Here is a 26,032-nt window from a genome sequence, read left to right as displayed (position 1 = left end):
TACTGATTATTCGGATTGATCCGAACACATTGCACACGCGGGTTGGATTGAAATACGACTCCGACCTAGTGTACCAGCTTTACCCACGGGTCGGAATCGATTCCGACTGACTCGCACCCGATTCCGGGTCGGGACATGAAATGGATCGTAAAACCCACCACTATTCCAAGCCCCAACTTTTAGGCGAACAAAGGCCCATACTCACACTCCAACATTGCCCACCATACCTCCTCATGTCCGCACGGTCCCACTTTCTGAGTGTCTGAAAAAATTTTTGTTCTGAAAACTCAGGCCCTACCTACTTTGAGGTAGGCACTATGGGCTGATTGAAGACAGAAGCTTTGAAGATTTTTATATCTACATTTTATATTATATTATGTCTTGCGATGATTTCGCTCAATGATGGCACACAACAAAATACATACAATAAAAGCTTGTATCAATTATTCCAAGAGATACATGTGTCGTAAAATAAATCGGTATTATCACATTTTATCATATAAATCATAATCATAATAAAAATATGACCTGCCATCAACATTACATTCTCTCACAGTGATACTTTTGTGAGTCGTTTTCTTCATTTTCACTCTGTGTTGATTGCAATTTTTTTTGTCTCACTTCGTACACATTCTGTTCTATTTTGCCGCGGTTGGACGATTAACCAGTTTTCTGAAGCATTTCAATGAAAAACTGATAAATGGAAGCAAGTGGGGGGCCCCGAGCATGGAACGGATATTCAAGTATCAAATTTTCTAGAATTTCGTCAGCAAAATAACCGTTTGCTCTCTGAAGATTATCAAGCTCCCCTCAACTCGGGGCCCCCTTCAGCTCCCGGTCCCTATCAGCTCGGGGTCCCCTTCAGCTCGGGGCCCCCTTTAGCTCGGGGCCCCCCGCAACTGCTTAGTTTGCTTACCGTTAAACTCGCCACTGGTCAATATGTATGTTTTTTACATATCTGCCAAATTTCAAGTCACTACATCATCCCGGCTAGGAGTGACAAATTGTTTTCGGAGCTTCGTTAAGTACCAGTTTCGTCGGTCGGTCGGTGGATGGTCTCCCCGAACGGACGGTCGCCAAAGCCGGTCGAAAATAAATTTTTCGCAAAAATCGCAAAAACTAGCACCATGTTATTTGACAGTTGTCAACACAGCGTGTCTACTGCTATCGCTCCGAATTTATCCGCTATTTTATTGGTGTAATCTGGTTTTGCTCTAATCAACACCGGTTTTAGTGTGTCCATAAGTGTAGTCTCGTGACCCTGCCATCGTGTTTCTGACAAAAACCACCGTGTTCGCGATATATTTGGCTTTTATTTGTGACTCCTTCGACGTTCATCTGCAGCGGCATCTAAAATGGAGGATGTATGTTATGCATGTTCTGAAGCACTGGGCCCGGTTGAAGGTTCAATTACGTGCCTATATTGTTAGGGTACATACCATCTGGCGTGCACTAAGGTGCCTATATCGGTCATCGACGAAGTGAAACGGATGGCTTCCCTGCCCTGGAGTTGCATTGGGTGTACTAACGCCATCGGGAATCCGCGTAGCAAGGCGATCAAGGGCATGGGTATGCAGGTTGGGTTTCAGGCAGCCCTCACAGCTGCTGTTGATGCCATGAAGGCTAGCTTGGTCCCACCGGTAAGACAGGAGATTCGGGATGGCTTTGCCGGAATCGCCACGGCCCATTCGGCATCCTTGCAACATAGCAATCAATTGCTCCCAGATGCACTACCAAACGGAAAAAGACGAAGATTATTTCGTGATGCACAAGCATCCTCAGATGCCGTGTTTGTTGACAGTGCAGCAATCTCAAACGTCACAAATACTAACAACACTCACCGGATCGATCGTCCTTCACTACCACCAATAATCACAGGTACTAATACAACCTCCGCTTCAATACCAACTGTTTCACAGACACCAAGAACCGATTATTTATGGCTGCATCTTTCAAGGTTGGCTGCGTCCGTCACCATAGAGCAAGTTGTCTCGTTGGTGTGTTTGCAGTTGGACACTGCAGACGCAAATGCTTTTAGTCTGCTAAAAGCAGGAACGGTTCCTAGCCCATTGAGTGCTGTATCGTTCAAGGTCAGAATCCCTGCTGCCCTTCGTAGTAAGGCACTTAACGCAGCCTCCTGGCCGGTCGGGCTCGGTGTGCGTGAGTTCATCTCGCTCCCGCCGCGATCTCTACATTCACGCACACAACACACGAACACTTACACAACGGTACCGCAACAACCCCGTACTCAGCAGACACCGGCACCACTACAGCCTCGCACTCAACACTCACCGGCACCACACCAGCCTTGTACCCAACACAATAATCCCCACAATAATCCATACTCACCTGCACATATCCATGAACCCGCACGAACACAAACCGAACAATCACCAACCGATATGAACTGCACTCTCCCTTCACCCACTCTTCCGTCCACGTCACGTTCAAAAACACTTCAAACTACACGAGTTCAATTTTTTCCGAAGTAACCGCACTACAGCAGCGCACCCATATTTTGCGCATACGGCTCGAGCAAATCCTTCGTCAACAAACACAATACACTCACCTTCTACGATAAGCTCGCTCAATTGCAACACCCCAGCGCCTACTAACACTATGCAACAAGCACCCACTGATCGAGCGGCTTGTATCACTGTGTACTATCAGAATGTGCGTGGCCTGCGTTCTAAAGCCGATGAGTTCCGTTTGTCGGTTCTTGAGACGGAATACGATGTATTGGTACTCACTGAAACTTGGCTCGATCCCTGTATTCCCACCGCTCTCCTTCTAGGAGATGAGTATCGTGTTTACCAATGCGACCGGGATGCCACTAACAGCTCTCACTCTCGTGGGGGTGGTGTTTTAATTGCATGCAACGTTTCTCTTCTCTCTTATGTGCTTCCTACGTTGCCGCAACTGTTAGAACTCACTTGCGTATGTATTCAGTTATGCGACCACCGTTTGTTTATTGCCGCTGCCTACCTGCCTCCTAACCATAGCATGAATGAGGAGAAAATAAGTGCATTGATCGACTTCGTTGCTAATATCTGCACTACTCTTGGTCCGAGAGACAGGTTCATGCTTATTGGTGATTTCAACCAGTCTACGCTATCCTGGACATCGGCGTCAGAGGAAAATGGAGCTGCTTTTGATTTCTATGAGCCTCATGCACGCTCCGCGCGCAGTGTCCAGTTCGTTGATGGTTTGCATCAGAGTGGACTATACACTGGTGGACATTAAAATAGGAAAAAAAATTGTGTGTTTTTTTTTTTGCGTTCACTAGGTGTGTCATCGCCAACAGTTCCAGGCGTACTGAATTTGCAATAGCCGAATTTTGCCTTTTATACTCTCATTTTTGGTGCGCTACTTATCCTGAGTTTTGAGTGCCGGCAGCGTTTTGCGGCAGTATAATAGGAGAGCCAAACCGTGTTGCGCTTCATTCTTCCATCAGTGGTCAAGGTGAAAGGTTGCTATTTAAAAATTCCACAAAATCATCATGGGTCGCGGAAAACACTGCACAACAGAGGAGCGAAAACATATTCAGGGGCTATATCGTGAGAACGTGCCTATCAAGACAATCTGCAAGGCGTTCGGCCGTTCGCGGACGTTAGTGGACAACGCCATTCATAGCGAGGCTACGGGTAAATCGACAGGTCGTCCGCGAAAAACAACGGCCGACGTTGACACGCAGATTGTTGAGATAATCAAGGCGGATCCTTTCAAAACTTGCGCTCAAATCAAGCAGGAGCTTGGTTTGCAAGTTTCGGCGAAAACGGTGTCTCGCCGTTTACACGCCGCTGGGTTCTGTGCCCGGAGACCGCGGAAGGTTCGTAAGCAGCTGCCGCACCACGTAGAAGCGCGCATTCGGTTTGCCGAAGAACATTTAGCTGCATCCATCTTTTGGTGGTGCAAAATAATTTTTTCGGATGAGTCCAGAATCAATATGGATGATTCGGACGGCATTAAATACGTCTGGCGCCTTCCTAATCAGGCGTATCATCCGAAAAATACGATAAAAACCCGAAGTAACGGAGGCGGCCACGTAATGGTGTGGGGTTGCTTCTCCTGGCACGGCCCGGGTCCTTTGTTCCGTATCAAAGGGACACTGAACTCGGAAGGGTATAGAAACATACTACGTCGTAAGATGTTGCCATACGCCCGACAAAAATTCGGAGACGAAGAGCATTACATCTTTCAGCATGATAACGACTCTAAGCACACATCGCGAACAGTTAAATGTTATTAGGCAAACCAGGATGTGCAAGTTCTACCGTGGCCTGCGTTGAGTCCTGACCTAAACCCGATTGAAAATCTGTGGTCAACTCTCAAGCGTCAGCTTAAAAACCAGCCTGCACGTTCAGCCGATGATTTATGGACACGCTGCAAGGTTATGTGGGAAAACATACCCAGTAGCGAATGCTGAAGCTCATCGGCGATATGGCCAAACGCTGTCAGGAAGTGATAGCGAATAACGGTCACCACATTGACCGTTAGAATGTGTTTTCGCTCTGTGGAACACCGCAACACCTCCTCCCAACAACCACTTAAACAGTCCTTTTCAGGGCTACCAAATATTTCAGACAAGAACTATGTCTTTCGGTCACAGAAAAAAGTTCCTATTTTTATATCCACCAGTGTACCAGCTTAACTTCAATACTAACTCATCGGGGCGAATACTTGACCTAATTTACGCAAATTGGCCAGCTGCATCTACATGTTCTTCAATACGTGTCTGTGAATATCCCCTTACTACTGTGGACGAACACCACCCTCCGCTTGACTTTGATTTATACAACGTAGCCCCAGTTACGATCGCTACAGCCATTGATGCTGATAAAAGGCTGAAATATGCTCGTGTAGACCTTCCAAAATTGGAGCGATTGATTTTATCTTTTGACAATTCTTTTAACTGTTCGGACTATTCAACCATTGACGATGCCACAGAAGCTTTTTGTGAGTTCATGAGATCTGCTATATGTGAATGCACTCCTGTTATAATTCCTCGTCGTGGACCACCATGGGCTGATCGCACACTAAATGCATTAAAAAAAGAAAAAAGAAAAGCCTATTCTGATTAACGAGCAGAACGAAACAGCACGTCACGTCTTTACTACAACAGAGTTCATTCTCTCTATCGCCGATATAATAGGTCCTGTCACCGAAGTTATTTGAAACAAACTGCACGTTCCCTCTGCAAGTACCCTAGGCGCTTGTGGAGTTATATGGACAAAAAACGAAAATCTGCTGGGCTACCAAGCATTATACGTTATGACGGTGACAGTGCCTGTTCCCTGCCAGAAATGTGTAAATTGTTTGCCTTGCGCTTCAAGGACAACTTTGCTTCTCAAACTACTGGTCCAGAAGATGTGACCGATGCTCTCTCTAACACACCTGTTGGTGCACTGCTCCCTATGCTACCAGTCATCACTGTCGATACGATCACCTCTGCCATCAAACGTGTCAAATCCTCATATACCCCTGGCCCAGATGGTATACCGGCCGTTATCCTAAAGTGGTGTGCTTCTGCGCTTGATCCCTCGCTGATGAAGATTTTTAAGGAGTCCCTGAGATGTGGAACCTTTCCTGTCACTTGGAAATCTTCCTGGATGACACCCATCTACAAGAAGGGCTGTAAGAATGATGCTGTAAACTATCGTGGCATAACCTCACTCAGCGTGTGTGCAAAGGTGTTCGAAATGCTAATCTACGAGCCATTGTTGGCCTCGGCCTGCAACTATATTAGTGTGAATCAACATGGTTTTGTGCCCAGGCGATCTACAACGACTAATCTACTAGAATTTGTTAGCAAATGCCATAAATCTATCGATAACGGTTTACAACTAGATGCTATTTTTACGGATATCAAGGCAGCATTCGACAGTGTATCGCACTCCATCTTGCTAGCGAAACTCGACTTACTTGGTCTCCCAAACCCTATGATAATGTGGCTTAGATCGTACCTTACAGATCGTCAATATTCTGTGAAGTTAGGCCCGTACATGTCAAGTCCAGTGCATGCATCTTCTGGAGTCCCGCAGGGCAGCAACCTGGGTCCTTTGCTGTTCCTTCTTTTCATCAACGACGCAACATTGATCCTTCCAGCAGATAATCATTTACTGTACGCAGATGACGCGAAAATTTTTCGTGTTATTCGTGAACCAGAAGACCACGCCCGACTGCAAACTTCCTTGCATGAGTTCCAGTGTTGGTACAACCGTAATGCTTTATCCCTATGTACACATAAATGTGAAGCCATCACTTTCAGTCGTTCTCGCTGCCCATCATTGTATGAATATGCGCTTGATGGACAGTCCTTGGCGCGTAAACAATGTATTAAGGATCTAGGTGTTTTGCTCGATCATTTCAGGTCAACTATCATTTAAGGATCAGCTGGATCACGTAGTAGCCACCAGCAATAGAATGCTAGGACTAGTTATCAATATGACTCGCGAGCTTAATGATATACCTTGCACCAAGGCGCTCTATTGCTCACTTATCCGGTCGTTGATGGAATATGCAAATATCGTATGGTGGCCAACTGCAGCGCGTCCGTTAGCTCGATTGGAATAAATCCAGCGCAAAATTTCACGATTTGCACTTCGCTCATGGAACCAAAGGCTCGATTACCGGACTAGGTGTTTACTACTCGGGCTACCCACCCTAAGTGAGCGTATACGAATAGCCAGGTTGTCGTTCATCACGAGACTTCTCGACGGCCGTTGTAGCATGCACATGCACATGCTATACTGTTTTCAATCAGTTCACACACATTTCTTATTACACTTAATAAACACAAAATTGTCAACACAACCCAAACCACATAAATAACCTTACGTCAGGAATTGTAAGTCAGCAGAAAAACCCTTATCCAAAAACACTTAGAAAACACACAAGCGACACACAACCCCAGAGGTGCGAAAAAACCTTACCCAGCACAAAACACTTCAAGTGGGTAAAGCGTAAAAACACAGCATTGCATAATAGCAACCAACAGTTAATAAATGATGAAATAGGATACACCGTACCTCGTGTGTACAAACAGAACCGTAAGCGTAGGAAACAAAAAAACATCACGTAAGCACAAAAACTCAGAACTGACCTTACAGAATAAGCACAACCATATGTAAACTCAAAACTTGACATTCAGCATAATTGACACAAAATAGAAAGTAAAGTAAAACCAAATCTAACTAAAAGGAAATGAATCGTATAAATAAAGATGTAAGATGAGACCGAGTACTGCTCAGTTACACACAGTACGCACAGTGACACGGTTCAGTGGAGCCGTTTAAGTCTTATCGTAATTCGCACAAACAACACAAATATGTTAAATTAATTCATTGTGTCCACTCGTTACCTGGAGCCCTGATGGCTCCCAGTGATCATCCGAAACTAATGCTTTGTTTTTGACGAATTGACCTCGCGAGTGATGTTTAATCCTTCTGCACCGCTGCTCTAACAATTGCAACCTGATCCGAATATTACATGGCGACCGTGACTTTTAAACTGTAATCTTCGGATGTGCAAAAAAAAGTGACGAATGAAACCTCAAACACGAACAAAAAGTGCAAAGTGGAAACGTTTTATAAAAATCGCAAGTGCTTCTGAAATGACTTGGAAAGTGATTAATTACCAACAATAGTGAACTACGAGTGAAAACCAATCATTTTCAAAATGGGAGGCAAGGCTGCAAAACCTGAAACAAATATAAAAGGAGACCATGATCTCACAATAGTTCAAACTCAGAATATTCATACAGAATATCATCTGACTCAGGATTTAAAACTAAACATTATTTTAGGGCTGCTAATCACCCTGTGCATTGTTAAAATAGCGAAAACTTGTTACAAACACCTTCGTAACCAAGCGCAAAAACACGCTTTAAAAGTGCTTACGCTACCAAAGTAGCAACGTAAACATTGAATCGAGAACAGTGAATGAATGATATACGAAAAAGGTGGTATGCTATTTGACCCACAAAAATAGGTAAAGGCTGTGGGAAAGTACCGTAAGTTCACCAATGCAGCTATTGACCGCGATTATGAAAAACAATTATGCGCGTATGAGAACCTACCTCAACGTGTAAAAACACTGTGACCAGCGGTATGGTTTGGAACAGCCGTTCCCAACGCGGAAGACGAGAAGAATAAGGCAAGAATGGACGGTTGCTCACTGTCGGACAGACAGGTGAAAGAAGAGATCCCTGGGCCAAGGGACAGCAGTTCACCGAGCACCGGGAACAACGTAGCACCGTGAGCAGCAACAACAACAAATGTATTTAAAAAGGTACCGTACACATGCAATTTTTACGGATGAAGCTGCATTAATATGCAAAAGCTGTTAGAAAAAATAGAAATACTAGATAGAACGTATGATCAGGTTAGACAGCTAAACAAATGCTATAGGCTCTGCGCGTTAACCACACTAAGAAATAATACTAAGGAATTATATGACGAAATACAAGAGCTTCTACGAAAGCACGAATCATCCATTAAAGACGAAATATTAACAACCTTAGTTAAAAAAAGTAGACACCTATATTACGAAATAAATAAGTGCATTAAAATACATTTGGAAAGACATCCAGATTCGTTAAATACAACATTATCAGAAAACCAGTTCGACATAACGATAGAAACTAAATCTGACAAAATGGCTGACATTATAGAACTAATTAAAATCACCACTTCTCTCATATCAAAGTATGATGGTAATGAGAAAGATTTAAAAGGTGTGGTGTCAAATTTAAATGTATTAAAGAAAATAGTGAAGCCGGAGAATAGGGAAACAATAATAGAGCTAGTATTAGGACGTCTGACAGGTAAAGCGCGAATTGTTGTAGGAGAAGCCCCAAACTCAATAGAAGATATAGTTAACAAACTACAAGACAGATGCAGCATAAAGGTAACACCAGAAATAGTAGTATCCAAAATGGATAATACGAAACAGACCGGAACAATAGAAGATTTCGGAAGCATTATAGAAAAACTAACGCAGCAACTTGAAGAAGCAAACATAGCGGAAGAAATAACACCAGAAGTAGCCAGGAAAAAAGCAACTAAGTCTGGAATTAGCGCATTGAGTTATGGACTTAAGGATGGCGAAACCAAAATAATAATGAGATCAAGTAAATTCGAAACCCTGCATGAAGCAATAGAACAAGCAGTAAAATTGGAACTAGAAGACAGAACGAAAAAAGGAAAGAATGAACAGACAAAAATTTTATATTCAAACGCTACTAGGAACAATAGAGGGTATGGTAACAACTACCAGGGAAGGAACAATTACAATAGATTCTCAAATAATAATAATAATAATAGGTATCAGACACAAAACCCACCCAGGTTCCCACCCGCAAGATATGGACATAACAATAACCGAAACAATAATAACTACAGAAATAACAACTCTAACAACACTAGAAATCAGCACGCAAATCGACAAAATAATTCCAACAGAAATCAGTACGTACAATCCAATCAGAGAAATAATAGCAATTTGCAAAATAATCGAGCGCCTATTCATAACACAGTAACAGCCGAAGAACAGAATAATTTTTTAGGGCAACCTCAAGCATCGGAAAATACCCAATACTAACCATAAATCCTGATGCAGATAATTTTGTTAAAGTAAAAATAGAAATTACAAAGGAAATCTATAGCACACTCGTCATAGATACCGGAGCAACCGTATCCGTACTTAAAGCTAGTAAATTAAAACCAGGTTGTAAAATCAATACATCAAAAAAATTAACCTTGATAAGCTCTAGTGATCATGAATCAGAGACTTTAGGAACTGCTATGACAACAATTCACTTTGGCGATTATTCCATTATGCACGAATTTCATATAATAGAAGATGTAGAATCCATTTTTTCCGACGGACTATTAGGAAAAGACTTTATAAAGCACAGATGTATTGTTGATTATGTTAATTGGATGATATACTTCTCATCTGATAACGGATTGATTTCACACCCAATAGAAGACAATGTAAACGGAAATTATATTTTACCAAAACGAAGTGAAGTAGTACGAAAAATAAGTATACCAAACTTGACAGAAGATTCAATCATCTTATCACAAGAAATCCAACCAGGGGTATTTTGCGGAAACACAATAGTCTCAAAACGTAATCAGTATATCAAATTCATTAATACCACAGATAAAGATGTTTCTTTTAACATAAAATCTTATACACCAGAAGTTGAACCATTAAGAGAGTATGAGCAATTACAGAAGAAACTTGACACATCTGTAGCGACCTTGCCCGCTACGATCCGTTTTCGATAAGGCTACGTGTAGCTGCGGCTAAAGGGGCGGCCGTGAGAAATAAATATTGCGGATAGTTGCGAGAGGAGAACGAGCGAAACGAAAACCGAGAGAGCGAGCGATCGAACGAAGCGGTACGATGATCGAGCGGTTTTGCGGCGCGATGGCGAAAAAAAGACGCGGCACTTTGGTAACGGTTATCAGGTGGTTTGGTGGTGGTTTTGGCTCGTGCAATAAAGTTTTAGTTGGTTTGGCGTAATATCAAATAAAAATAATTTATTTATTTTTAAAAAGAAATTAGTTAGTCGTTTCATGTGGTGACAGCGGAAAAGCGCAAAATTTTTAGCGCAGGTAACATTTCTGACTGGTGTGCAAAAAACGGGAGTAGCTGGTGAAATTTTTTTGGGTAAGTGGTGGCGGAAAATAGCAGCGTTATAGTGAGTGATATTAAATTATAGTGAATAATATTACACATAAGTTCTTTTGAATCTTTTATTAATTCGTTTTAAATATAATTAGAAAAAAAAATACATAAATAGTTAAGATAGTTTGTACGATCTTTCTCTTTGTAATTTATTCCCAAATCCTTCATTTTATTTTCGGGCGTAAGGTGATGACCAATAGGGTGTTAGCACTTAGAAATAGAGCAATTCAAATTAATACAGGTAGCTTAACTAATATTTGTGCATTCCAACCTACATACAACTTAAACTCCACAACTGTTAGCGAATCCTGTATGAATCAGGAATATAGTTATAAAGAACGCCTCCAGATCCTCAAAGCAGAGCTTCTTAACCAAAGTGTCGAAATCGAGAGAGCGTTAAACGGTACAATTTCAAGTATGGCGTACGAATTTCCGATAGAGAAAGCAATGCTTTACATTCCGGAATTTAACGGAACAGCAAAAGATCTGGACGGTTTTCTATATCAAATAGAGTATTTTGCGAAACAAATTCCTGAAGGGGAATCAGAAGAAGACCTTATACGAACGGTAATGTTCAAATTGAAGGGAGAGGCTGCGGGTTCTTTTAATCGAATTTTGGATGATTCGTGGAACAGTGTTAAAATGAATCTGATAAAAGTGTTTGGAGAAAAGTTTAGCTTGGAAGCCATTTTCCAGCAAGTCGAGACGCTGCAACAAGAGGTCAATGAACCTTTTTCCAAATACAAAGAAAGAGTGATGAAACTTAAAGATCATATTATTAATAACGATAGAGCAAATACGGAAGATTCATACGCACTGAAAAACTTAAAAATACATTTTTTGGCTGGTTTAAAGAACCCGGAATTAAAAACTCTTGCGAGAACCAATAAGCATCTCAGTTTTGATGAACTTTTGGAATATCTCCAGGAAGAGGTAGTGCAAATCGAACATATCCGAAAGATCGAGGAAAGATTAAACCGCACGCAATTTTTCGAAACTTACAGCAATGAGAGTTCCATGAACCCGTGCCAAAACAGCTATAATTACACCTATCCAAATAACCAAACTGCTCCTAATGTAGATTGTAGCACTGATAGTAGAAAACGCTGCGATAATGGTAACAGTAGCTTAAACCATTCACATATTAATAATTTTGAGATACCCCAACACAACAGTACAACATATAATACTAATCCTCCTAATTTTAATAATAATTATTCTCGCCCGAGAAGATACTTTACACCATATAGAAACAATAACACACAAAACACAATACCTCAAAATAATTTTACACAAGGGCCTTCTCAAAACAACCTCTACAATAACTCTAACAGCTCACACAATCACCAACAATCCGATAATCCGACTGTGAATCAAAAAAACTAAAACAAGGAGCACTAGTCAATCTTAATAAAAACACTGGTGTTCCTACAAGCCAAAATAATATATTCTTCTTCGGTTCATGTCAAGAACATCAGAATAAATCTGATAACGGTTTATGTAGCGATTTTGTAGAAGAGAGTGAATTGCTTAATATCGATTATATTAAAGACGGTAAATTAATGGCCAAAATTTTATCGAAATGTATGGGAGCAAAAGAAATTTATTATTTAATTGATACTGGAGCCTGCTTTAACTTTCTAAGTTTGGTTATAATTATAATGATAATATAAAATTTGCTAGTTTTGATGGAACAGTATCCGACACAGTAGGTTCAATTCTAATTTACTTACATATTGGTAGGTCAACATACCCAATAAAATTTTATATAATTAAAACACTTAATGTCCCAGGAATTTTGGGGGCAGAATTTCTAAAGGAATACACAGTAAAAGTCGATAAATACTTTCAAAGCATATCCTTAAAAAGTCCAGTTAACGGAGAGGTCAATGAAAGTAATATTGAAAAATTACCTATTGATAGCATTGAATGCGATTTAGCTTCCCCACCAGAAGATTTCGAACTACTTCCACGTATTGAGAAACAAGAAATAGATTGTGATGTAGTTGAAACAAGTAAGGAAATACAACTGATAGGTTCTGAAAGATATGTGGAATTGTTGAGAAAAATTAGTCTTGATCATTTAGAACAGACTACAGCGAAAGATATAAAAAATATCATTAATGATTTTAAAAATATATTTTATTTGCCAGGGGATAATTTAACATATACAGATGCAGCTTCACATGAAATAGAAACAAACTCTAATATTCCCATTTACAAACGCCAAAATAGATTTCCGGCAGCATTAAATACGATTATGGAGTTACATATAGAAGAAATGTTAAAGCAACAAATTATAAGACCTAGTAAGAGCCCTTGGAATGCTCCCGTGATGTGCATACCAAAAAAATCTGATGTTGATGAGGAACGAAAATACCGGATTGTTGTTGATTTTCGAGCTCTTAATTTAATTACAAAGCCTTTCATTTATCCAATTCCTCGGATAGATGATATAATGGATAACATTGGCCAAAGTAAATATTTTTCCACAATTGATCTAAAATCTGGGTTTTTTCCAAATACCGATAGCACGTAAAGACGCTGCGAAAACAGCATTTTCAACGTCCAAAGGACATTATGAGTTTTTAAGAATGCCAATGGGTTTGAAAAATAGTCCTTCAACTTTTCAGAAACTTATGAACACTGTTCTTTACGCTATACAACCCGTTAAGGCATTCGTGTACTTGGACGATATTGTTTGGGGAATCAGAAGAGGAACATAATCTCAATTTGGAGAAAGTTCTGAACGGATTAAAACAGCACAACCTCAAGATTGAACCATCAAAATGTAAAATTCTTCATAAACAAATAAACTATTTGGGCCACACTATAAATGAGGAAGGGATTAAACCTACATTAGCTAATGTTAAATCTATCTTAAATATGCCAATACCAAAAACTCTCAAGGAGCTACGTTCGTTTTTGGGAACCATTAATTTTTATGGGAAATTTCTTCCAAACGTGTCCAATATTCGCAAACCATTGCATGAATTATTAAAGAAAAATACAAATTTTGTTTGGAATGAAGGCTGTCAGCAAGCATTTGAAAAATTAAAACAACTTCTTACTTCTGAGCCTTTATTATTACGTCCTAACTATAATGATGTTTTTGTAATCACCACTGATGCTAGTGATTACGCTCTCGGAGCAGTCCTTTCAAATGAGAAAACCATTGAAAGGCCAATTTCTTATGCTAGCAAAACTCTTGTGGGAGCAGAGAAACGATACCACCCAATCGAGAAGGAGCTCTTGGCGATCGTGTGGGCCGTAGAGCACTTTAAACATTATGTCTATGGACAGAAGTTTATCATATACACTGATCATAGACCACTAGTGTCAATATGGAGACTCAAAGAAAATTCTCCAATTTTATCACGATTGCGATTAAGGCTCCAGGGATTAGAATGTGAAATAAGGTATAGAAAAGGGAAGGAGAATGTGGTTGCCGATTTTTTATCAAGGCTTCCTCAAATTAAACTGAGGGAAATACAAGAAGATGGACAAATTAAAACGGTAGCAGTCATCACACGCCAACAAATCAAGAAAAACCTTATTTCAAATAACGAAGTAGAGGAAAGTATCGGTGGGCAAACTATGATGGATACTAAACAGGCAAATCACTGGGAAGATTTAATGAAAATGGATTTAGAAAGGGAAACAAGCGAACAAGAAAAACAGATGAGGGACAAATTGAACAATTTAAAAGAAAAATCAAAATTAAAATTTCAAAATTACACACCAGGTGCTGATAAAGTGGAAATAGAAAAATCTGAAATTAACACCGTTCTACAGGAGTTTCACGATGCTCCATTAGGAGGCCACTTAGGAACCAGAAGAATGAAAAGAAGGATTAAGGACTTATTCTTTTGGAAGGGGATGGACAAGGATATCGAAGGGTACGTAAGAAGTTGTAAATCGTGCCAGCTCAATAAGATAGGAAGATGCAACAAAATTCCTATGCAAATCACAACCACCTCAAAATATCCTTTTGAAAAAGTATACATGGATATTGTGATTTTACCAGAATCGGAGAAAGGAAACAAATATGGATTGGTTATCCAAGATGATCTCTCCAGATATCTTATTGTAACACCCATGGGAAATCAAGAGGCAACAACAGTAGCCAAAGCCATTGTAGAGGAGGTTATTTGCCTATAGAATTAGTAACAGACCAGGGCACAAATTTTATGAGCCAGGTCATGAAAGATGTATGTAAACTACTAAAAATTAAAAAAATCAATACTTCTGCATACCACCCTCAAGGAAATATAGTTGAAAGAGCCAATAGGGAATTAAAAATATATTTAAGACAATTTGTCGGGAAAAATTATAAAACTTGGGATAAAGTATTACCATATTTCGCTATGGAATACAATACGTGTATAAACACTTCGACAGGGTACACTCCATATGAGTTGGTTTTCGGGAGGAAAGCTAGATTGCCCACATCAATTTATAATCAAAACGAGAGGAAAAGATTGTACTCCGATTTTTGTGAAGAAATGCAAACAAAACTAAAAGAGATGCACTTGATTGCTAGGGAAAATCTTATACAATCGAAACACAAAAGAAAAGAAAAGTACGACCAGAACGCTAATGAGTGGCAACCCATGTGGGGGGAAATGGTGGTGGTCCGGAACAATCAAACGGGTGTAGGGCAAAAGTTGCAAGGTATTTGGAGAGGACCGTATGAGGTGGTGGAAATACCAAGCGATCAGACATGTGTAATAAGAAATGGGAAAAGGCTAGAGAAGGTCCACAACAACAGGTTGAAGAGGTTTAACGAATAAAAAAATAAAAAATAAATAAATAAAAAATAGAATAGATGAAAAAAAAAATACCGAGTCTGCCCGGGATAAGGCACGTGCAAAAGGAGGAAATGCCCTGCACTAGGGTTAAGTTTAGATTAGGCAGATTAGGGAAAACGGAGCAGATTTAGAATAGGGCATAGCGAGGGCTACTTTAAGCAAAAGTAAAAATTAGGGTAAGAAAAATAATGTAAATGGATATGCATCAACATTTTTATAATAATGCAAATTTAGCTGAACGGGTTTAAAATTAGGATGTTATCGATTTATAAGCATATTATATTAATTTTTATGCATATCCATAAGAAAAAATTTGTAAAATTAGTGAATAAGGATTTCGAAAAAAAAAAAAAAAAACGTTAAGCAGGCTAACACTTTGAGGCACACATCACACGTCACCACTGTACACACACATATACACTTTACACGCACGGGTAGAATGCTACACGCACGGATGGAAGCGAAAAGCAAGCAAGCGAATTGATGGCATAGCGGCATAATATTCGATGTGCAATTAAAAGGTTGATCTGGTGCGGTTGAGCGGATGAATTTGATAGAACAGAGTTGATCAAATGCTCCCCCAGAGGTTGCTCTTAGCAGAGGATTGAACGAGCACACGGCAAATTATTAGACAGCACCTAAAACAATAAGACGAAACAATAAGCACAGCGAAGCAGGTTGTTCGATCCGTATACTTAGGTTGCGAGAGATGCTAATAAGCCAAGAAGCAAGAGATCCTTAATGAGAGACAAAGCGATTGCTGGTGCACGGTACACGTTTAAGCGACGGAAGTGGTAGGATAATGGAACGAATTGATAATATGCAGGCAGCAGGCTTGAAATAGAAGGCACATATGCAAATTTTCTTGCTTTCGAAAAAAAAAGTGTAATGACATGTAGCGACCTTGCCCGCTACGATCCGTTTTCGATAAGGCTACGTGTAGCTGCGGCTAAAGGGGCGGCCGTGAGAAATAAATATTGCGGATAGTTGCGAGAGGAGAACGAGCGAAACGAAAACCGAGAGAGCGAGCGATCGAACGAAGCGGTACGATGATCGAGCGGTTTTGCGGCGCGATGGCGAAAAAAAGACGCGGCACTTTGGTAACGGTTATCAGGTGGTTTGGTGGTGGTTTTGGCTCGTGCAATAAAGTTTTAGTTGGTTTGGCGTAATATCAAATAAAAATAATTTATTTATTTTTAAAAAGAAATTAGTTAGTCGTTTCACATCTAAGGAACGAATTCAGAAAATTCATAACAAAATCCATAAAGAAAATATTCCACAAATAGCAAGAGAAGAGTTAGAAAATCTTATCACAAAATTCTCGGATATATTTTGTTTAGAAGATGAACCGGTCTCTACTAACAATTTTTATACCCAGGAAATTTCATTAAAAGATAATATTTCTTCTTATATACCAAATTATAAACAAATACATTCACAAACAGAGGAAATGCAATCACAGGTAGAAAAGATGTTGAAAAATAACATTATAGAACATTCTGTTTCATCATATAATTCACCGATACTATTAGTACCGAAGAAGTCAGGTGTAGGAAAAAAGAAATGGCGTTTAGTAGTGGATTTTCGGCAATTGAACAAGAAAATTTTACCAGACAAATTCCCTTTACCTCGCATAGACACGATACTAGATCAGCTAGGAAGAGCCAAATATTTCAGCACATTGGATTTGATGTCAGGGTTTCATCAAATCAAACTTGATAAAAATTCGAGAAAATACACAGCTTTTTCGACACCTACAGGCCACTATCGGTTTACAAGAATGCCATTTGGACTCAACATTAGCCCAAACAGCTTTCAAAGAATGATGGCTATCGCTATGGCTGGTTTAACACCAGAGCTAGCATTTGTATATATAGATGATATTATAGTTACTGGATGCAGTGCACGGCATCATATCAGTAATTTAGGTAAAGTTTTTGATAGGCTAAGAAAATATAACCTTAAACTAAATGCAGAAAAATGTTGTTTCTTCAAAACAGAAGTAACGTACTTAGGTCATAAAATAACAGATAAAGGAATTTATCCGGACGACGCGAAGTTTGACACAATTAAAAAAATCCCGATTCCTACTAATGCTGATGAAGCAAGACGTTTTGTCGCATTTTGTAATTATTATCGTAAATTTGTACAGAATTTTGCTAAGATAGCTAAACCTATTAATAATTTGATTAAGAAAAATGTTAAGTTTGCATGGACTTCAGAATGTCAAGCAGCTTTTGATACATTGAAACAAAGCTTACTCTAACCCACAATTTTACAATATCCAGATTTTAAAAAGCAATTCATAATTACGACAGACGCATCGGATATGGCATGTGGTGCAGTGTTATCACAAATAACAGATGGAAACGATTTGCCAGTCGCATTTGCGAGTAAAAGTTTTACACCAGGGGAAAAGAATAAGCCAATTATCGAGAAAGAACTTACAGCTATACATTGGGCAATTAATTATTTTAAACCTTACGTATATGGACAAAAATTTATAGTTAGAACAGATCATAGACCATTAGCATACTTATTTGGTATGAAAAATCCTACTTCTAAGCTTACTAGAATAAGACTAGATTTAGAAGAATTTGACTTTGAAATAGAATATTTAGCAGGTAAAGCTAATGTTGCGGCAGACGCACTATCAAGAATAAACCCTAACTCAGATGACCTAAAAGCATCAATACCAAAATCCAAAACGATTTTAATGGTTAATACAAGAGCCATGGTTAAGAAAAATAACGAGAAAACTGATATAAACAAAGACGAACCAATCGCAACAACAGGGACTGATCACCCCGCGATGTGGAAAACAGAAAGACCTTCAGAAGTGAGAAAGGTATTGAAAATAGGTACGCAGAGAAATAAGAACAACGTTGAATTCATAATATACAACCATTCATACAGTAAAGCACTAGGAAAATTTCTTTTGAGAAATGATGTAAATGGAAGTCAAGCATTAGAGTTTGCTCTTCTAGAAATGTGCAAAATCGCGAAACAATATGGAAGAAATAAGCTAGCATGGTCAGAAGAAGATCATTTATTCGAAGAATATTCCCAACAAACTATTAAGGAAATAGCCAACAGAGCCATTACCAAGTTTGAAATAATCCTGTTTACTCCAACTAGATGGATAACAACAGAAAAAGATAGGCTGAGAATAATTTCAGATTATCATATGACCCCTTCGGGAGGACATATAGGCCAGTACAGACTGTACCAGAAAATAAGGGAAAAATATAAATGGAAAAATATGAAAGATGATATCAAGAAATACGTACGAAATTGTAAAGCATGCATAGTTAATAAGACGACTAGACATACTAAAGAAAAAACAGTTGTAACTACAACACCGACAAAACCATTTAACATAATTTCAATCGACACAGTAGGACCTCTAACAAAAACTAACAAAAACATTGGTAGGCATTGGTAGAAAACTTCATCCTTACATTCGGAACATTTATAGAATTAAAATCAGATCAAGGACTAGAATATAACAATGAAATATTACACAAAATCTCAGAAATTTTAAAAATCAAACAAACTTTTAGCACAGCTTACCACCCACAGACAATAGGATCATTAGAGAGAAATCATAGATGTCTAAACGAATACCTAAGAAGCTATACAAACGAACATCATGATGACTGGGACGATTGGACAAAATTTTACGAATTTGTTTACGATACAACAGAACACTCAGACACAAACTACACACCATACGAACTAGTATTTGGTAGAAAAGCGAATTTACCACAAGATATATTTAAAACAAAAATTGAACCAGTTTATAATATTGACCAATATTATTTCGAAATGAAATATAAACTCCAAAAATCAAACGAAATTGCCAGAGAAAATTTGATAAAAGCAAACATTAAAAGACAGCAAACCTAAAATAAAGATACAGTACCACTTATTATAAACTTAGGAGATCAGGTATATTTGGAAAATGAAAATAGGAAAAAATTAGATCCAGTCTACATTGGACCTTTCACAGTAGTAAGTGACCAAGGGCCTAATTGCGTAATACAAAATAATACAACAAAGAAAATCTCTACAGTACACAAAAATAGATTTATTAAGTACACAGGAGAATAACTTCAATCATTGTAATTCATTACGTTATTCTATTAAAGGGGGGAGGTGTAGCATGCACATGCACATGCTATACTGTTTTCAATCAGTTCACACACATTTCTTATTACACTTAATAAACACAAAATTGTCAACACAACCCAAACCACATAAATAACCTTACGTCAGGAATTGTAAGTCAGCAGAAAAACCCTTATCCAAAAACACTTAGAAAACACACAAGCGACACACAACCCCGGAGGTGCGAAAAAACCTTACCCAGCACAAAACGCTTCAAGTGGGTAAAGCGTAAAAACACAGCATTGCATAATAGCAACCAACAGTTAATAAATAATGAAATAGGAGACACCGTACCTCGTGTGTACAAACAGAACCGTAAGCGTAGGAAACAAAAAAACATCACGTAAGCACAAAAACCCAGAACTGACCTTACAGAATAAGCACAACCATATATAAACTCAAAACTTGACATTCAGCATAATTGACACAAAATAGAAAGTAAAGTAAAACCAAATCTAACTAAAAGGAAATGAATCGTATAAATAAAGATGTAAGATGAGACCGAGTACTGCTCAGTTACACACAGTACGCACAGTGACACGGTTCAGTGGAGCCGTTTAAGTCTTATCGTAATTCGCACAAACAACACAAATATGTTAAATTAATTCATTGTGTCCACTCGTTACCTGGAGCCCTGATGGCTCCCAGTGATCATCCGAAACTAATGCTTTGTTTTTGACGAATTGACCTCGCGAGTGATGTTTAATCCTTCTGCACCGCTGCTCTAACAATTGCAACCTGATCCGAAGATTACACCGTATTGACTCTCCGTCACTACTGGCTGCCATCAACCTGTACGTTCCGGCCAGGCCGCTCCGGACTTGGGCAATGTTGGCCCTCGACGACCGTAGAACGCAATTTGGCTCCTCTGACCCGTTCCTACTCATGTGCCGTGCTTTCAACGCAGTCAGCGACGCTTTTGAGCCGAGGATTTCGCCAACTGAGTTTAATGATCGTGTTTCTGTGTTAAACTTGGTTCCATAGTGCACATTTTTGTGTTCTATGTTATTGTAATCCATTGTAAAGAAGTCATTGTAAAACATTGCTAAAATGGTTCGAGAGAGCATTATTGTCCATCGATAGACAAATAAACATAAACATAAACATAAACATAAACATAAACATAAACATAAACATAAACATAAACATAAACATAAACATAAACATAAACATAAACATAAACATAAACATAAACATAAACATAAACATAAACATAAACATAAACATAAACATAAACATAAACATAAACATAAACATAAACATAAACATAAACATAAACATAAACATAAACATAAACATAAACATAAACATAAACATAAACATAAACATAAACATAAACATAAACATAAACATAAACATAAACATAAACATAAACATAAACATAAACATAAACATAAACATAAACATAAACATAAACATAAACATAAACATAAACATAAACATAAACATAAACATAAACATAAACATAAACATAAACATAAACATAAACATAAACATAAACATAAACATTTTGTTTTGAAAAGCGTGGAGCTAGCTTTTTTCTAGTGTGTTTCTTTATATAAACATCATGTTTTCATTTACAGCAAGTGCAATTTCTTTTTTGAAGTTATTTTTCTTCATTATATTGGCAGCTACTTGAAGGTTCTATTACATTTTTGAAAATTTTGTTGGCGATAATGACTATTTCTGGTGGGTTCATCGTATACCGTGGATTAAATATGATTTCATAAGGGGTATAAGTGGTCACTGAGTGAACAGTATCATTGTTCATTGAATTTGCTATTTGCACTATTTCAGGAGATGAGTTATTAATGAATTTGTGTTTGTTGGTATTATAAATTTCAATGAGAGTACTTTGAGTTTTTTTTCTATTTGGCCATTTGATTCTGATGAGGAAGTGAATTCTAGTACGGTTCCGAAATTAGCTAAAATGCCTTGGAACTGAATGCTAGTAAAAGCTGCTTCATGATCGCAAATGATTTTTCTTGGTGGTCTAAATGTTCTGAAATACTGTAAAAGGTTATTCCGTATATCTGTCATGTTCCTAGATTTAATTTCTATAAGTTGAAGGTGCTTCAAAAATGCACAAATTAAAGAAAGGTAGTAGTGTCTATCCATACCGAAAACATCCATATTAACTCGGTAAAAAGGATCATTTTCTAGTGAAATTGGTGAAATTTTTATATTATATGGTTTTCGTTGGTATTTGTGTTGAGTGCAAATTGTACATGCATTAATTAATTGCTTGATTCGTTTGATCATGTGTGGGAAAAAGTAAGATCGTTTAATCTGACTTTCGACTTCGGTTATGCCTTTATGGGCTCTATCATGTTCTTTTCTTATGATAATGTCTTGCATTGTTTCGGAAGTTAAGTCTTCAACCATATTTTGTGTAATAATGAAATGGCAGTTTGTGTTGCAGAAGCATTCTCTGTAAACTTCTTGAATTAAATTAAGTAAGCATTCGGGAGCTAACACAACATTTTGCTTTCCGTTCGAATGACCTTTCAAAAATGTTGTAACTTTTTTATAATCAAACGAAGTGGAACAAATAGTTGTTCGCTTATAGTTTGGAAAAATTTGTTCCGTGATAACGGAGTCCGAGTCCGTTACTTTAAAAATGACTTGATTTCTGTAACTATTAATAGCTCTTTCTGTAAAATGCAAATAATAGTCATTGGATGTGTTTGCTGAATGTGCTGTTTCGGAAGAAGATGAACTGATATTATTTTCCACAGATATTTGATCAACAGAAACAACATTTTCTAGTTCATTGTTGTTAACTTCGACTTTTCTACTAAGTGCGTCTGCCACAACATTTGTCTTTCCTGTCTTATAGATTACGTCGTAGTCGTAAATTTCTAACTCTAATCGCCAAAGTATCAATTTAGCGTTCTTATTTGAGTTTTTAATATAAATAAGGGGCTTATGATCGGTAACCAAAGTGAATTTGTTTCCATACAGGTACGGCTTGAACTTGGCTACTGACGGCTATGATGGCTAATGCCTCTTTTTCTGTTGTGGAGTAATTTGACTCGGTTTTGTTTAGAGTACGGCTTGCGAAAGCTATGGGTTATTCTGTTTTATGTATTACTTGTGATAAAACGGCACCGAGTGCATAACTGCTGGCGTCAGTTGTTAATATAAAAGGAAGTTCAAAATCAGGATAAGATAAGATTTGATCTGAAACTATTATATTTTTTTAATGTTTAAAGGCTTCCTGATATTTTTGATCATTAAAGTTTACTATTTTATCCTTCTGTAACAATTTGGTGAGGGGTTTTGTTAATTTAGAGTAATCTTTAATAAAACGTTTATAATACCCTACGAGTGCTAAGAATTGTTTTTGTTATATCTTTCGGATATATCTAATGAAACACGACCACTCTGCTTGGTTGTTCGTATGCGAGAGAGCGTGCCGCCAAATTCCTCTTTGTATTTTCTTCTTCCTTCTCTTCCATATCTGCCGCCGCGCGTCAACTGTCACAGCGGTTTACACATCGTGGTTGGATATGCACGGTGTGTACGAGGTGTATATAACATCTCTCCCCTTGACGACTGAAAACAAGGATCCGGATGATTGCATTGAAATCATCTTCCTTGCAATCTGCTCGAACGTCTCAGGTTCACTGCATCCTGACTACTTGTAGGTTGTGCATCTGTCAGGTTGTTGTTCGAATCTGGTAGGCCCTCCCCCACACCCATCATTTGATTAGTGTGCCGTTCCCATACTCTGCCATCGTCGAGACGTACCGAATACCGCAGTTTTCCTAACTTTTCCATCACTCGTCCAAATTTCCATTTGTCCGATGATAGGTAGTCTCGCACTCTTACACGGTCGCCATCCGAAAATTGCTTCGTATGCAAATTTCCTCCATGATGTACTTCATTCGAAGGTAGCATAAGATCAATACGTGACCTTATTTGACGACCGTAAATCAGTTGTGATGGTGTTTTACCTGTGGAAGGATGAATCATTTTGCGATAAGTGATTAGTATGTTGCATAGACTAAGATGCAACTCAGACTTTGAACTTTTCAAAGCCTTCAGCTTTTGCTTGAACGTTTGCACATAACGTTCCGCTTGCCCGTTAGTAGCATGGTTGGTATGGTGCTCCCATCTTATGGACAATTCCGTTCATCTTCAAATATCGCTGAAACACATCGGAAGTGAACTGTCTTCCGTGATCGCTGACCAATACCGATGGTAATCCATGACTACTAAATATCTCGCGACACATTTATACCGTTGTTTCTGCTGTAGTAGATTTGCAAATTCGTATTTCCGGCCATTTACTGTAGGCGTCGACCATGATAAAGAAATAGGTATCCATGAAAGGTCCCGCAAAGTCTACATGAACTCTTTCGAACGGAGCCGTTGGTTTCTCCCAACAGTGTAAGGGAACTTTTGATGGTTCCGGTCTTGTAGATTGGCACTCAGCGCAGTTCTTTATCATTGTCTCAATAGCGATGTCGATACCGGGCCACCAGCAATAGCCTCTTGCTAGAGATTTTGTTCTTGTTACGCCAAAATGTGTCGAATGCAGTTCCTCTAGTACTCGCGCTCTCAATTTAGCCGGAACGTAAACTCTTACTCACCGAAGTAAGCAACCTTGTTGTACCGTAAACTCTTGTTGTTCAATTCCGAATCTGTTTTCATTTGGTACTTGCTTCCCATGTGTGATACCTTGTATGAGTGTTTTTACTGTTAGATCTTCGGCTGTTGCTTGGCTTAGTTCTTTTACTGTAAGTGGAAGTGTTTCAATCTGGTTAATTTCAATGCCATCAGTTTCTTCAAAGAATGTAGTGGTATCTTGGCATCTTAATGGCAGTCGTGAAAGGGTATCTGCATTAGCATTATCGGCGGCTTTTCTGAATCGTATTTTGTAATCAAATGCTTGTAAGTAAGTTGCGTAGTGTTGCATTCGTAAAGCTGACATTACTGGAATACCTTTGTGCTCTCCTAGAATTTTAGCAATTGCTTGATTATCGGTAACCAGTGTAAATTGACGTCCGTATAAATATTGCAAAAAATTTCTTCACCGCAAACATGATAGCGTATGCCTCTTTATCTACACGCATATACTTTTGTTGTACCTTATTCAGAGTTTGTGACGCGAACTGAATAGGTCGTTCTGTGCCGTCGGGATATACATGGCTCAATACTGCACCAACTCCGTATGGAGAAGCATCTGTTGCCAACAAAAGTGGTAGTTGTGGTGAATAGTGCACTAAGCATTCATTAGATTGGATATGCTCTTTCACTTTTTGAAATGATTTCTCTTGTTCTTTGTTCCATTTAAATGGGGTGTCATTCTTTAGCAAGTTATTTAAAGGATAGAGAATTGTGCTCAAATCTCGCATCAACCTTCCATAGTAATTGACCAGACCCACAAACGAACGTACTTCGTCTTTGTTACTTGGCCTACGCATATTAGCAATTGCTTCGATCTTGTCACGCATTTTGTGTATACCATGTTCATCTATGGTGTAACCACAATAATCTATTTGTTTAGCAAAAAACAGGCATTTTTCTTTGTTAAGGCGTATGTTTCTATCATTTAGTCGTTTTAAGACTTCTTCTAGCCTTTGCAAATGAATTTGATCATTAGGACCAGTGATTTTAATATCATCGAGAAAAACGCTTACCCCTGAAAATCCATGCAAGATTCCTTGCATTTGCCGTTGCCAAATCTCCGGGGCTGATGCAATACCATACATCAAACGCTTTGGACGAAACAGTCCTCGATGAGTATTAAGAGTCAGCATCTCACGATCTTCGGGTGCTACCTCCATTTGCAAATAAGCTTGTACTAAATCGATTTTTGGAAACCGTTTACCACCAGCTACGGACGCAAACAACTCTTCTACAGTTGGTAATGGGTGTTGATCTACCTGCATCTTTTGATTAACAGTTTGCTTGTAATCTCCGCAAATTCGTACTTTACCTTCTGCCTTCCGCACCGGTACAATCGGCATTGCCCATTTGCTGGTTGGTACTTCTTCTAGCACGTCCTCTGCAACAAGCTTGTCAAGCTCTTGATCTACAGCATCGATCAAATTGAACGGCACACGTCGTGCTTTCAAGAAGATTGGCTGTGCGTTTTCTTTGAGGGTCAGGTGTGCTTATACTCCCGATATTTTGCCTAAATTTGGATCGAAAACGTCGGCGTACTTCTGCAAAATAGTATTAAGGCTGTTTGTATTTATTGCCATTTAATTTATCTCGTTTACCTGTAACCGATTATTCCAATCGGGCACCGCATTAAACCATTCTCTAACAAGTAATGGTCGTTTCATGAGATTCACCACATAGAGCGGAAGCATTTCATTATCCACTTTTACTTTTATTGT

At 38.6% G+C, this 26,032-nt stretch overlaps 1 protein-coding gene across 4 annotated transcripts in view; it reads left to right on the top strand.

Annotated features, from left to right (window-relative positions):
* The window catches only part of LOC120906744 (glutamate receptor ionotropic, NMDA 2B), a 202,191-nt gene that overhangs the window by 141,612 nt on the left and 34,547 nt on the right, over positions 1–26,032 (top strand). The window contains exon 3 of one of the 4 annotated variants that reach the window (XM_040318657.1): positions 6,371–7,554. The exons of the other annotated variants lie outside the window; for them this stretch is intronic. Coding sequence (XP_040174591.1) covers positions 6,371–6,573 — 203 coding nt within the window. The 3' untranslated portion in view covers positions 6,574–7,554. Of the gene's footprint in view, positions 1–6,370; positions 7,555–26,032 lie in introns of those variants that run through there. 4 annotated transcript variants of the gene reach the window in all.

Source organism: Anopheles arabiensis, chromosome X (genome assembly GCF_016920715.1).
Source record: "Anopheles arabiensis isolate DONGOLA chromosome X, AaraD3, whole genome shotgun sequence".
Taxonomy (NCBI): Eukaryota; Metazoa; Arthropoda; class Insecta; order Diptera; family Culicidae; genus Anopheles; species Anopheles arabiensis.
Note: the sequence above shows the minus strand (reverse complement) of the source record. Positions and strands in the feature narration are given on the sequence as shown.